Below are 14,467 nucleotides of genomic sequence, written 5' to 3'. Positions count from 1 at the left end.
GAGATGGCAGAGCTGCTAGCCCTTGCAGCTAACGAAAACAGGGTCAAAGATATCAAATGTGCTCTCTGTCGCAAGAAGACACCTCCTACGAATCCAGTCCAGAGCTCGAACGTAAGTTTGTATCTAGGATATGCGGAACGTTGCTAATGTTGCCAGTGTGAACATATCTACTGCAAAGACTGCCTTTTTATTGCAACCAGCGGCCTGACCAAAATGGGTCGCCCTCGTGTGGTACGTCGATCAGGACAGGATGATGATCTGTTTGGTGACACTTGCTGACTCTAGTTACAGCCTCCCCAGTGTCGCATTCCTGGATGCTCTCCGAAACTTGGAATGGGACAAGAAGTGAAAACTCCGGAGTGCATTGATAAAGCTGTCAAGGCCATCAAAGGGTTCAAGGAACCTGGACGAGATAGTATTGGGACGAGATGGACTGGAGGCCCAAAAGACATGGCCACGTTCTTTCGCGCTGTTTGTGGCCGCGAAGATATTGACTACGATCCTGTCAAGATGCCTCTGAGCTCCAAGGTGAAAGCCGTTTTGGCAGTAATGCTGACTTGGATGCAAGAGGCCCCTGATGACAAGACCATCAGTAAGTTCTCTTGTTATCTTCAGAATGAGATATACACGTACTGACTCTGAGTCTAGTTTATGTGCAGTGGACTAGAACTGCAAAGTCCCTTGGCTGCGTCCTCGAAAGCATGGGAATCGAGTTCCTCTACTATAACAGAATGGCAAGCAAAAGCCAAAAGGCTAGAGCATTGGATGAGTTCGCCAACAACCCTGAAATCAAGATTCTGGTAAGTTATCCCTCTCAATCGCAAGCACCTGCAAGATCTAATAATCATGTAGGTATCGTCAATGAAGTGCGGTGGGCAGTCTTTAAATCTCCAGATGGCCAACCGCGTCATCATCACTGACGAATGGTGGAACAAAGCTGTTGAGGAACAAGCATTCAAGAGGGTCTACAGAACTGGCCAGTTGAAAGAGACTCATCTTGTTCGCATCATGGCGAAAGATACCATCGATGAGCGTATCATCATGCTGCAGGATGCAAAGGAAGAGATCATCAGAGCTGCACTCCAAGATGGGGAGTTGCAGCCAAACTTCTCCAACTATCTTCAGCTTCAAATGCTCTTCTCCGAAAAGGACAAGCAGACATTGATCTCTGAGATGGAGCAGGAGACTCGTGCCAAACAGGCCAAGCAGTAATTCCGCCTGAGGGAAGACTGAACATGGGAGACGTTCTGGGAGATACTTTTGGTCAATAATATTGCTGGCGATATAAGGATGGCGCTTTGGGATTGAGAAACACAAATAATGCACGAAGATTCATGATTCAGATTGAGAAGATAGGCCATATTCCCCAATTCCCCCAGATAGCACTCGATAACAGATTGGCAGTACACCATTTAACGGATACAAGGTACGCCAGATAATACAGAAGTCCATGCTAACAATCTACCTGAGGGAGCCGCTAGGGAACAGGAGCACATATATTAATTCCATGTATTTTAGAACTCGTACAAGCCCGATGTTGTGGCCAGTGTCTGCTATTGCATCTAGGAGTTACTCTGTCTAATCTAAAGCATGTTCTACATATGCGTTAAATAACCACCCAATGCATGCATGCCAAATGCGCAACGCCATCTAATGCAAGTCCAAGTTCATGATGGCCCGTCATGATCTATACCTATGAAATCCTGGGTATCTCCATACACACGCTCTCCAAAGCCCTCGACCTTTTTTCATGCTTCTCTTATTTACGTACCAGATAGTTAGTTCCTCATTACTCATCGGCATCCCACCACTGGGGAGCTGCCCTCGCTGCTTTGCGGGCCTCGTTGCAAGCCTGACGATCCATCTCCCAGTCGGCTTGTTCCTGCTGTCGTCTCTTTTTCGCGAATCGAGAATCGAGTGTCATTTCCTCTCTTGTGCGTCCGACCCTTTCACCAACATCGGGCACTTCTTGTCGTCTTTTCCAAAACTGGACGTTGATGCGCTTGAAAGCCTGGCTGTGCCTCCAAGGTTTCTCTTTTAGAGAGAAGACCACGGCATCTGCTAAGCCGTGGAAACATAAGAATATTATGCTGGCTAGTCTCATGGGATATGGAGCTCCTCGTCCATATCCGGTGAGTTGTACGATGAAGGGCAGGATCCAGATGGCGACGTAGACTATTGGGTAGATGAATAGTAACCGGAGTTGTCGCAGGATCTTTTCGCGTGACTTGACAGTACCAGGGGCGTTGAAGTCGCTCTGAGTCAAGACGAGGTTGTTGTCGTTGCTGCGTGGACTGTCTGGTGTGCGACGGAGTATGGCGAAGAGATTAGGGATAGATGGCGGTCTAGAAGGAACGCTGCCATCAGAGCGATGAAAGAAGTCGGTTTGTATAGTATATGATGGTGAGACAACATCAGGAAGAGGCGTTTGGTGGACAAGCTCAGGTTTTGTATGGGCGGTAGCAGGGGCGATCACATCGTCTGAACCACAGCGAGTAGTTCCCGTTGAGTTTTGTGAATCAACTTCTGCCTGCTCAGACTGAGATGTTAGATCGGTACCAAAGTTAGCCATCCACATCTGAGTCGATCCTCTTCGCCCCAGCCGTGCCGAATGAAGTCTGCTAGGATGCGTCGATCCAGGCATGTCCAGATGGAAAGAGTTGAATGCGACGAGTGGAGGCCTTGTTGTCCGATCTTCAGACACGGTGAAAGAATTGCGCCGTGAAGGGTTCGAAGAAGGAATTAGACCATGGGATTTTATCGTAGGAGTCGGTGGTACAGTAGTGATTCCTTGGTGCAAGGGATCGAGACTCTCAAGACCGGACATTTTTGAAAGAGTATTCTTCGAACTGTCATTCCCGGAGCCGAATCGTCTCATCAACACTCGAACGTAAACGTATACGCCTATACATAGGCAGAGAATAACAGTGAAAGCCATATAGCGAGGAATCCAAGAAAGCGCCAGTCTCTTCCACATCGGGTTGAACGGTAGATAGCAGAACTGGCCAGTGTTAATGTAGCCGGGGCTTTCGATAAATGCTAAGGAAGCCATCACAACCGGTACAATGGCGGCGAGAGCGTAGGCCGCCTTTCGATATGGGTAGAGGCCTTGCTCTCCACGGAAGATGTATAACGCAGTATGTACTGAGATGAGAGCGACCGAAACATCAGAGGCTTCTATACTGAGAGCAAGGAAGAATCCGCTGACTTGACAAAAGGTCTCAGTCGTTTCAATCTTGCCAGCGACGAGTTCCACGGCGGGGAAGATGAGTAACCAGAAACTCTTGAACATATCACTATAAATGAGTAACATGATGAGGCTTTTTCAATGAGTCAGCAAGAGAGGGTGAAAGGAAGAGACACGAGACTCTAGACTCACTCATGGCGGAAACTCCGCCTCATTCGAAAGAACCAGAAGGAGGTTATTATTGTCGCAAGTATACTGATCGAGGCGACGGTGAGAGTCGCAATATGAATGACATATGTCTGATGGGGCGTAAGAGCAGCCATGGTGAACTGCTTTACTCGACGTGGCTCGAGGCTGAGAGCCGTCGTTGGAACTGAACCTGACCATGGCGAAAAGCCCTGGGCATCGCCTTCTTGAAGCCAGGGAGGCATGGTGGGCGGGAAGTGGATTGAGAAATCGAATCGTGAATCGTCGATCCTTTGAGTTCGGTAGGTATGTGTCAGTCAAAGAAGCGGATCGTGTTGCTTGTCGTTAGACTGTCGATGTCTTAGTATCGAAATATATTGAAGACGCGCGAGCTGTGAATGACCAACTGGAATCGACTGGTGACACTGGTGACAGTCGCATCGCGAGATAGTTTTCAACTTGTCGAGGTTGGAGGAGACCAACACAACCCCTGCAACAAAGGGAGGGGAGGGAAAGAGGGTAGTTTAGCTTCTTATGAACCAAAAAATGCTCTTCCAGGCCAAGCAAAGCCAAAGCGGTCACCCGAAACTCTCAATTCTCTAAAGAGTAATAAGAACGAAGAGGCGTGTGCTGTGTAATGACGACCGAGATGTTTGCCGCGTGGGAGACGGAGACCCGTAGGCGAATTCTCTTGTCTCTCTCAGTGTAGGTAGAATATCCCGTCTTTGGCTTCAAGCCTCACTAGAGTTTTTTGACTTTGATCTCCGTTCCTGTCGCTGAGGTATGTATGAATGAGTTGATGACCGACCGAGCCTCGGGATTGGGATCAAGTCCGGAATGGGGGAACTTTTGTCGTTTTATTTATGAGACTTGTTTATGATGGGTCACGAAATGATGCCCTGCATAAGTAGATGCCCTGGCCTGTCAGGATAATTAATATCCTTGTGTCTAAGGATGATGACGATATTCCCGTGGTGGATGTGTAAGTGCAGCATCTACGGATACCAGATCGAGAAATCTTATTGCCTTATTCTGGTCTGGGGTGAGGGATGTGCAATGCAATAATGTCCGGAGGCGGAAAGGCGCAGCCAATTTCAACAACCGAGAGACGTCTTGAGTTTGAGAGAGGCGTACACTAACAACCAATAAAGGATTGCCCCGATCAATTCGATTGCTTCTCCGACACTTGCTGAGCCACGACTCACGATAAATTCACTTAAAATTGTCGAGGGATGTTAAAGCCAAAGTGGGATAAATCCAGAGACACAATGTCAGTGGACAAATGTGCGTTTCCGGGACGAGATTATCTTCCATTCCACACGCCCAGGCTTCGGGATGAACAATTAAATGGCTGAGATCGCGGGAAGAGAATTAGGAAAACATGATCGATTAGGGCACTGCACTGAGTAAGGTAGGTATATTGTGAAACTATAGCTTTACTGGCACCTGTACCGTCTGGACCGATGATATTTTCCATCGCCCACACCGCAGGAAACGCTCTATGCAAAGTGACAGCTGGGCTTAAAACCCTTGCGTCTATTAGCTGCGCGCTACGCAAGGGAGACCAGAAGCGATACCATTTGACGACACACACTCCGCGTGCCACGCCCGTCCCGTCTCTGGGGCTAAACCAGATCCCGCAATGCGACTGGGCGAGACCCCAACAGGTCATCCTCGCTGATCAGCGAGAGAGACGATCTCTATAGCGGCCAATCAAGAAGGGCGACCTGCACTCCCGATCCGCTCTTGAGGCGTTCAGCTTGCGAGTTGAGGGTGTCGAGACCCAAGATCGAGGGTCCGGCAAATGTGAATTAGTATGCATGTCACTTTTGGGCGGTGGCAGCAGGATCAGGCAAGACAAGGTCTGTTTCTGGTTCCTGGATACGATACTCAATGGACCGAGATCAATGTTCTGCGTTGGATAGACGTTTAGCTCACTGGTCATGACGAACAAGAACGAAGCGATGAGCCGAAACATAAACATTTAGCCGAAGAGATCACACTCATTGTTCCCTTGATCCCTGTTCAACTCAGCTCGGCCCCTGGAAACTATCCCACCTAGCCCACACACACCCGATTCTCTAGCTATTGCTACCTCCACATTTCATCCATGATATGATCGCTCCCAGATCTCACACGATCACCAGAACCAAGGCTCGTGCCGAGATATTCAGTCTTGGCGTTAGTGCAACAAGCAAACGAGGGACCAACACATAAGAATTCTCTCTCTCACCACAATCTTTTTCTCAGTGCAGCTCCCGCATTTCTCTTACACACTGTTTTATGTATCCGTCTTTTGTCCAAATAATCATGGCTTATGACAAACGGGCCTGCAAACGACCAAGTTAGCCAACAGCCGGGACCTGACCTGGCCGTTTCTAGGCCAGGGACTGACCAAACACGCCTGTTCCTGGACATGCATGATTCAGGTTTGCCCGACTAAGAAAGACACTAGGGCACTTGTCAAGATCAGTCCCGTCTCGGTTCCTGACAAAACATTTGGAAAACCTTTTAACTATAATTCTGTCTCTTCATGTCGGGCATCTCGGTCACCAAGAAGGACCGAAAGATCGTCTAGCTCACGTTTGCCACGAGGGCTGGTCCTGAATCCGTGACGCCGTCCCCTTCGTTCTTAAGTTTGGCTGTGTTCAAGCCACAGGTACCAACACTGAAGCCGAGAAAGCTATCACCAACGATACTTCTCTTCGCTCGTCATGTTCGCCTTCAACAGCTCATTTATGAATCACCATTCTTTTCCAGAACTCGAGGCGTTCTTGCCTACCCGTTCATAGTTGCGTAACCATGATCCGACTTTGTTCTCAGCCTGTTCTGTTGGATCAACACCAGACCAAACGTATTGCATTCCAGTCGCTCACCGCGGAGGCTTTCGGTTCAACCTTAACAACAAAGCTTCTTTTTACTGTCATTTTCTATGATTCTACGGTAGAAACTCTGCTGCTTACTCGCTACTTGCTATTCGGAGTTTAATAATGTCCGCTCACGTTCCGCGGAGACTTCGCTTAAACAGAGTTTGTCGATCGAGTATGCTTCTCACTGCGGAATACAGTGAAACAGTGACGATACCATTATTTCCACTTATAGCAAGGATCAATGATAATGGCTAAGCTTCCGAAAAGATTTGTGATTATTGGAGTATATGATAGCTTGGCGGTGAACCATGACTCCCTCGACTTTCTTCAAACTTGGGTAGTTGTTATCAGAACAACTGAACAAACAGAGATCGATCCAAGCTTTTAAAAAGTAGATGGTGACCTCGATTCGCTCATCGAAATTTCTCTTGAAATCGAGATAATGCTCGTTCAAGCATAGGAATGAGCCGACTACTAAGTGCTTAAGCAGTGTAGTAGTCAACTCGACCGCGTGCCCGAACAGCTCTTGAACACCAACTAGTCCAAAGTCTAGAATTCTTAAGACTTTTCCCTCGGGAGTGGATCTCTGTTCTCATATAAAGCGTTGATTCCCTAGTCTGTATATGGACATGGCCCTGTCTGGCACGCATCATCCATGCGCAGTGACATGACTACTATTTCCAAGACAGGGCTGTTTTCGATGCGGAGGTCGCATCCTCTTACGATCGTTGGCTCGGATATAACAGTTCATTGTCTTGGCGGGTATCCACGTGTGGAGAGTGTCATCCGAGATATCTCATAGGGCTGTTCGTAAACAGTTCCGAGTTCCTAAGCAAGGCTATATATATGGCAGATCGAGATTATTCATATTGATCGAAAGGTATATTATATTTTAATTCAAGAAAATAATATATAAGCTCACTAATTGCTATAATAGGTATACTTATATAAGGCCTATTAGATATTTATAGATAAGTTTACTATAGTATGTTCAAGTTAGGCAGAAGAAGGAGGGACTGATGGTCTTCTATCTATGTCAGGTATCTAAAGTGCTTTCTATACTCAGATATAAAGCTCCTCCTGCTAAACTATAAGTATATATCTATTATTTATCTAATTATCTGGTCTATAGTAGTTAAATGTAAACAGTTGTTTAGTATGCAATGCTAAGCAATCAACAGTCAGGCTCGGGGTAATTGATTGCTGGGCTTCGACGCAGACAAATAGTTTCTAGACTCAAACTCCAGGGCTCATTAAATCTACTGTACTAACTACTTTAACTGGCTACTTGAGTACTTTATCTAGGTATGGTAGATGCCCCATAAGACTGGCTGCGTCATGCCCGTATTGCCAGCACAAAGAACCTTACCAGACGCACCGATCTTGCCATTCTTCTTAAACTGCTTGATGGAGGTGTTGATGGCCTCGATGAGATCCCCGCCACCGAAATGGAAGTGTATGTTTCCATTGAGCTCTGTTGCTTCAACTCCAAAGGCGCAGGTGCCATAGTGTCCAAGCTCCCTGTGCTGAAGATCTGCTGTCTGTGTTGTCCACTTGGTCGAGCCGTCATTCTCAAAGTTCTTGATCATAACCTCGCAGTCCGACGCCAACGGGGATGCATTGCTCGTGTCGTCCTTGTAAGTCGACTTGTTGCATGACCTCTGCCCGGGGGGGATGTCGCATGGGTAGAAGGGGCTGGAGCCCTTGGCAGCCGTATCCCACGACTGCCATGCGCGCTCGGGGCTGCATACGGGAAGACGCATGATTCCGGGTGTGGTGACGTCGAGGTCGAAAAGATGGTCCGTGTTGAGATCGCCGGCGACTTTGTCTTCAGGCATTGCTTTGTTCTTTTTCCCGTTTTGCTCGTAAGTGCGAACGGAGCTGTATCCCTTTGGTTAGTTACATGATTCGCAGCCATGAGGAGAGCTTCAGTGACTTGACTTACCCGATGATGATATCCCTTGCCGACATACCTCCAAAACTGGTCCCGTCGAAAGCTTCGATACCCGGTGGAGCCCTGAACTTGTTCCATGCGCAAATATCTTGGCAAGAACCGCCCGTGTTACAACTCTTGTGACAGCCTCCAATGCCGTCTTCTTTCGGATAGACCAAGTAGTAACGTCGCCCGCCGTAACAGGTGCTGGTAGCATCCATGGCTTCTTTGCTCACGTAATCCTCGGAAGGATATTCCGCGTTACAGTCGTAACCTGAGTCAAGAACGAAAGCATAATACTCAGCGACTCTCCATATTGTAGGAATGGTATATCCATAGAAGGTCTTTGCAACGTGTTCCTTGAGGTTGATACTACCCGGGACAATCTCCGTCCCAAGACTCGACCCGTCGCCGTTGACGCCGGCTTCAATCATTTTCCCGTCTGAAATAAGGCTCCAAAGTGCCTTGATTGAATCCGGATTAGAGCCATTGAAAAGATGGTTCACTGTAGCATTGGCGAGCGTTTGCCATCCTTCGAGAACCTGGCCCATGTAGCTTGTGAAACTATCTCTCTTCTCCACTGTCCATGTAGTGCTGGGCATTGCGTCAGTGCCTACCATTGCTTTGATGCAGGACGATTGCAAACTTACTCTGCTGAAACGCCACTTCTTATATCTTTCACCAGAGTTGTACTTTGTCCAATGAAAGTCATGGTCGTGTCCTTGACATTGTCATGGGTTGCCGGATTGCCCTTAAAGTAGGGAAGGTTTTTGAGGTGTGAATTGAAGAAGGGACTGAGAATTTGTTAGCTGGAGTGAGAGCACTGATGGATTTCTGTAGAGGCTTACGCGGCAATGGAAGAAGTACCCCAGGTAAGAAGATCAATCATGACAAAAAGCCATGTATTGTCTTCTGCTTCAGGGATTGGTGCAAACTTGTTGCCAAAGTTGGCGAGATCGAAGGAGATGAAAGTAGCCGCTTCGGTCACTGCATCGTAGTAGTCGCTGTACATTTGGTGGATTTTGACCAAGGAATTCCAGATGAACACTGCCGCAGGTCCTGAAAACTCGCGGTTCATATTTTCGGTGCACTCTATTAGGTCATTGCAGCTGTGGTCCTTCAACAAATGGCAATTGGGCCTTATCGTGATCCTGAGATTCGTAGTGATTGACTGGCTCAGTGTGTACCTCCTTTGTTGATCCAAATCCTTCCAGGATTTCATGAGATCTTTCCAGGCGTCATTGGCGCCCGATTCCCTCCATGCCTCAGGTGCTGTTTTACCCTTGAGATGCTGCATGACGTCTGAGCCGCAGTCGAGGTCCGTCCAGTTGCCAGTTCTCTCGTTGTCCAGCTTGGGATCATAACCGCGTGCTGCGTCTTCCTTGAAGATGGCCCAGGACTTGGAGGGCCTGGGGACATCGTGGTACTCCTGAAGATCGACGGCCCAGTCGGTGGTGCCACCCATGCCGAATGCCTTGTACACAGACTCGCGAGCCTTTTTGGTACTGGGGCTCATATAAGACACCCATTCTGTATCGTCGTATACGAGAATGTCGCTATGGCTTGTTGAGTCAACAAAGTGTTTGACAACGCGGCTTTTGTCCTTGAGAATTTCTTGGATCTCAGCATCGGCAATGTATCCGGCTTGGCCAGTACACTTGCCCTCCTTCGCATCCGAGTGTATCTTGCTGCCAGTGTAGAAGCAGTCTGGGCCATAACAACCAGCCTTGGCCATCTTGAACGATCTTCCATAGCTTGTGACACCCACAATGACCTTGTTGCTTGGGACACCAGCCTTGGTGATCATGGCTAGCGAGTATTGCGTCTCAGTGAGATTGACTTGACTGCGAAGGCAGTTACCAAATGCACAGCCTTCCTGCGAGTGAGAGTTTTCTGTGTCCCACTGTCCGTGAAGATCGTATGTCATGTAGACAATATAGTCCACCACTTTGCCAATGTCCTTGATTGGATATTGCTTCAAGTACCAGTAAGAAGATGGAGCAGCGATAGATACCGACTTGCCCTTTAACAGGTTCTTCAAGACAACGAGGAAGGCAAGGTAGTTTGTTCCTTCATCCTTCTCAGCTGGTGGAATGCCAGGAATATCAGGCGCTCCAGGGTACTCCCAGTCAATATCGACACCGTCAAGGTCATGCTTAACAATAAACTCGGCGATCTTTTTGGCCATTTTGAGTCGATTGGCGGGTTTCACACCCTCTCGAAAGATGGAATAAGTGGCAGGGAGGGCTGAAAAGTCCCAGCCACCAAATGAAAGGATCCTTTTGACGCCAGTTAAATCCGCAAAGGTTTTGAATTGATACTGAGAGAGCTTGTCGCCGACCTCAACGTCAAAATCCTTAGTAAGAGTGCCGAACGCAAAGTGCAAGTGCGTGTACTTTGACGTGTCAATCTGGGAGGCATCTTGGTAGAGGCAAGGCCGGCCCATACCGTAACCTTGGAAGTAACCAATTTTGATTGTGCCACCACCGCCACTGTTGACAATCTTGGTACCACAGTTGGAGATGCAGCCGTTGGTGCCCTCCTTGGCAGTTCCGGGGGCGCCAGTATTAGTATCAGTGCAGAACTCCTTGGTGATTCCGCACTGGCCCCAGATATTGCAACAGGCATTGAGAGGGCAAGGGTTGAGATCAGAGATATCGGTGGTATCCCCAGTCTTCTTGGTTCCTGGCTTTTGCGGACCACAGTTTGCATTGGCGATCTCGTCAGGGAACGGGGGAGTTCCCTCACTCAAACACATGACAGTCTGGTAGAAGAGCCTCTTGCATCCAGCCCAACCCCATGTCTTCTTGTTGAACTTCTCAAGATCTTCAACCTTGAGACCATTCTCGACGGCGATGCTAGCACAATTGTCCCCCTTGTCAACCTTGTAGGCATGGCAAGACCCGTCTTTGTTCTTGGTAGGTCGGAGGTCAGGAAGATCGCCCTTTGAGCAGCAAACGTGCTGCTTAGGCACCAGCTGAGCACAGAAATTGGATCCTGGATTATACTTGGTGAAGTCACTGGCTGAGATGCCGCATCTTTGTGCCAGTTTCGCGCAACTGTCCCCAGATTCGACCCGGGTCGTGGTGCACTCAGCACGAATATGGAGATGTTGGTGGCGTCGGCCATGCTCACTGCTTGTAGACCCGGGCTTTGCTGGCCTGGTAGAGTTCTTGACGTCGGTCAAGACATCTAGCGGTTTGGTGTACACGACCTCGCCGGTCATGTTTGTAGATTCCGGGAAGGACAGGCAGGTTCCGTTGGCCCACGACTGAACGGCGTTTTGTATGGAAGCAAAGGTTCCGTTGCTTGTCACCATGAGACCAAATGAATGAGCGCTGCCAGCACCTGGAACGCATAGTTGCATAGCCAGATTGGATCCTGTGACATTCAAGCTGTCGAGGTTGTTCTCCAACATTTGGAGCGCAGAAGAGCCAATAACTTGACTTCCGAGGCTGTCGCCAACGTATAGACCAATAGTGGCTTGTCCAGACTGAGCAAACATGATAGCAGGCCCATTTGTAGTGCCATGTCCATGAGTCAGGTAGTGGCGAGCTTGCCTGGTGATGGAACGGATTCCAGCGGCAGCCAGTTCAAACCCGTCCTTGTGCCAACCAATCTCATAATTGACATGGACAGGCGAAGAAGCAGCGGCTTGGATGGTGGTGGCGTTGGGGAGACGTGAAAAGTCTGGGCCGAATGATGTACAGGCATGAATGCGATGAGTAGAATGTTCATCGATTGGATCAAAGAGGGAGAAGGCAAAGAACATGGTCTCTTGACACTTCCTGAGCTGCGTGAGATCCTGGTAAACGGACCAGTTGCCTGGCTCAGGACCAGATATGCTGCACCGCTCCGGGCAATCATCGTGGTTCAGCTGGTAAGGGCTAGCTCCCCATTTGTTTGCTCCCAAACCAGAGGCAAGGTTGACAAACGACAAGAGGAGCGCGGCCACACGCCACGTTGATACCAACATGGCTAATGCAGCTCAGTGTGGAAAGAGTAAAGAATAAGTAAAAGAAAAGATGAAAAAGAACGAATGGTAATGAATGAATGAGTCGGTTTGTAAAGAATGACTATGGCGAAATGCCTGTAGTTTGTGGTGATGAAATATTCGTAGCCGTTGGTAGATACCTTTTATACGAATTATCTCCCTTGAAGAGCTAAAAGTCCCCAGGATCTTATCTATCGAAAGAGAAAATCCCTTTCGCTTGCATGACCTGACAGACCTAGTTCTGCCTCGGGTTTTCGAAATACATCACAGCCTCGCCCTATGCACGATGTGTTACAGCCGCACGGCACAAGAGATTAATCCCTCTCCTTTGTTACGTTACAAAATGTTGTCAGGTCCATATGGCTCTCCATTACCACGGCCATTGCAAGATACGGCTGCATTCTCCGGCTTGGCTGGCGGCCGAACTGTTGGTTCGAAGTGCTAGTTTGGAGTGTTGGTCGTTGGTTGAGACATGATATAGCGTGATATACAAAGGACCCTTAGACCCTCAGGGCTACTGTGGGGGGAGAATACATGGGGCCCCGTAGCGAGCGAAAATAGGATGTTGTCTCCACGTTGCAGTCTATTTGACAAAGCGAGATTTTGGCAAAGTCTACATGGACCAAGCTTAGGCTGATGTACGAGGTTGGTGAAGACTTGGCAAGAAATGATCAGATCAGGGGTTGGCCTGGCCCTGAGTCGTGTGAAGGGTCTGAGGTCTGTTGATCAACTTAAACGTGCCAAGTACGGATTTACGGTTACAGAATGAGCCATCGTTGGTTGAATAACCGTGTTCTACTTTGTAGTTTATTAGAGAGCAGACAGACTTTATCGGATTATTCTAACTAGTATGCGAGGTATGAGCTAGAGTCGTATTACAAGATATAGGCTAGAGCTCCCAGTAAGAATGCTACCAAGGTGGTCCCTCCAGAAGCAATTCGCACTCCTATACTATCATCTTTCCAATCCAGTGGTTTGCAACCCCAACTTTCCGGGATCTCCGACCTGTTGGCGATGCTGCCGCACACCCGCCAAGTCATTTCGGCGACGATGCTTGATGCAGCCGCAGGCGTCACGGCGACACACTTGTCTGTCCGAGTTACCAGAGGCTCGACTGCGCAGACCCCTGCTACCATCTCGTCGGCACGGTCATCACCCTCCGGGACCTTGATCGTGTTTTGGACATCGATGGCGAGTCCGACTGGGGATGAACAATTCTTGTCGCTTGTCTCAGCAGCGAGGTCGACCTGTCCTGAAGGGCCCTTTGTAGTGAAGGTAATGTTGGTCTTGGTATAGTTGGCGTCAATATAGTGTGAATCGTTGTAGTAGTGATAGCGATCCTCGACACAATTGAGAATGCCAGTAGTGAGCATCATAAGCCATTTGCCTTCGAGATCCAAGTACCGATGGTAACGGACTTCGAGGTGAGGATCATGGTTGGCCGAGAGATTGAGATTGATTGTGTCGAGTCTGCCGTCAAACATAAATTGGCTAGTATTACTGTAATTGTAGATCTCATAGATAGCATAAGGTTGAAGAGTAGGAAAAAGTTCGGGGTTTCGGAATGAGAAAACAAAAGGCGTCATCAAAGAGGGAACGAAGGTCGACTCATTGCGTGGAAAGACTAGACCAAAGTCCAAGACGCCTGTAGAATCTTGCTGGGGTTCCTCAGCAGCCCCGTTGGAGACCAACATGAGGAAGAACCAACATGCCAAGGAATAGAGGCAACGCATTTTGCAAACGAGTGAAATGTTGATTGAGAATGAATGCACGCAGGAACAAATTTAGTTTACAAGGGCCTGAGCGACTTCTTGTAGTGAGCTGGATCCACGACCCTGCGTCTGGCATAGCACATGAGCAACGTGCCGGCATCTGCATGGCCGTTTTACCGGCTTGGTAGTTGTTGGTTGATAGATATTAGTCAATGCACCATAGAAAGCAGTTATACTAGCGGGGCCCTGCAGGGGTAAGGAATATACCCGGAATAAAGCAGCACATGTCACAAGGGGTTCTCAGCCTCTGCGGCTCTGCGGATCAGGACCACGCAGTACCTACCTACCTGAACAAGTAAAGATCGACAGGAACTCGTTAGCGAACATCCAGAAGAGAGTACAATTCGCAGCCGAAGACCCAGCTCGGTTACAGCGCCAAGACTGCGTCACCTTTTCGGCCTTCGAAAGTTCCTGATACTTACTTTTGCGAGATTTACCGCGAGGGCAATTCCTCTTTGGGAAGGAAAAGAGTGCTTTAAACTGGGGAAAGCTGGGGTTAGATTGGCCACTTGGAACAAGCATAAA

General features: G+C 48.5%; 4 protein-coding genes across 4 annotated transcripts; 1 reads left to right on the top strand and 3 right to left on the bottom strand.

The window, feature by feature from the left end:
• Positions 1-3: 3 nt before the first annotated feature.
• Positions 4-1,212, top strand: FVEG_06781 (hypothetical protein; the record flags this gene model as incomplete). The annotated part of the gene is made up of 5 exons (XM_018895194.1): positions 4-111; positions 157-231; positions 292-592; positions 649-800; positions 853-1,212. The coding sequence occupies 5 exons, from the start codon at positions 4-6 to the stop codon at positions 1,210-1,212; spliced, it is 996 nt and encodes a 331-aa protein (XP_018752416.1).
• A 419-nt stretch (positions 1,213-1,631) lies between these two features.
• Positions 1,632-3,618, bottom strand: FVEG_06780 (hypothetical protein; the record flags this gene model as incomplete). The annotated part of the gene is made up of 2 exons (XM_018895193.1): positions 1,632-3,320; positions 3,380-3,618. 2 exons carry the CDS (start codon positions 3,616-3,618, stop codon positions 1,790-1,792), a joined length of 1,770 nt encoding a protein of 589 aa, XP_018752415.1. The 3' UTR covers positions 1,632-1,789.
• A 3,926-nt stretch (positions 3,619-7,544) lies between these two features.
• Positions 7,545-12,152, bottom strand: FVEG_06779 (hypothetical protein; the record flags this gene model as incomplete). The annotated part of the gene is made up of 4 exons (XM_018895192.1): positions 7,545-8,124; positions 8,189-8,770; positions 8,827-8,970; positions 9,025-12,152. The coding sequence occupies 4 exons, from the start codon at positions 12,150-12,152 to the stop codon at positions 7,545-7,547; spliced, it is 4,434 nt and encodes a 1,477-aa protein (XP_018752414.1).
• A 785-nt stretch (positions 12,153-12,937) lies between these two features.
• On the bottom strand, positions 12,938-14,057 carry FVEG_06778 (hypothetical protein). The gene has a single exon (XM_018895191.1). It carries the CDS (start codon positions 13,901-13,903, stop codon positions 13,046-13,048), a length of 858 nt encoding a protein of 285 aa, XP_018752413.1. The 5' UTR covers positions 13,904-14,057; the 3' UTR covers positions 12,938-13,045.
• Positions 14,058-14,467: the final 410 nt, after the last annotated feature.

Source organism: Fusarium verticillioides, chromosome 7 (genome assembly GCF_000149555.1).
Source record: "Fusarium verticillioides 7600 chromosome 7, whole genome shotgun sequence".
In the NCBI taxonomy this organism is placed as follows: Eukaryota; Fungi; Ascomycota; class Sordariomycetes; order Hypocreales; family Nectriaceae; genus Fusarium; species Fusarium verticillioides.
This window is presented reverse-complemented; position numbering and strand designations above follow the sequence as displayed.

Excerpts from the sequence above, each read along its gene's own strand:
- FVEG_06778 (XM_018895191.1), bottom strand. The coding sequence starts at position 13,903 with ATGCGTTGCCTCTATTCCTTGGCATGTTGGTTCTTCCTCATGTTGGTC.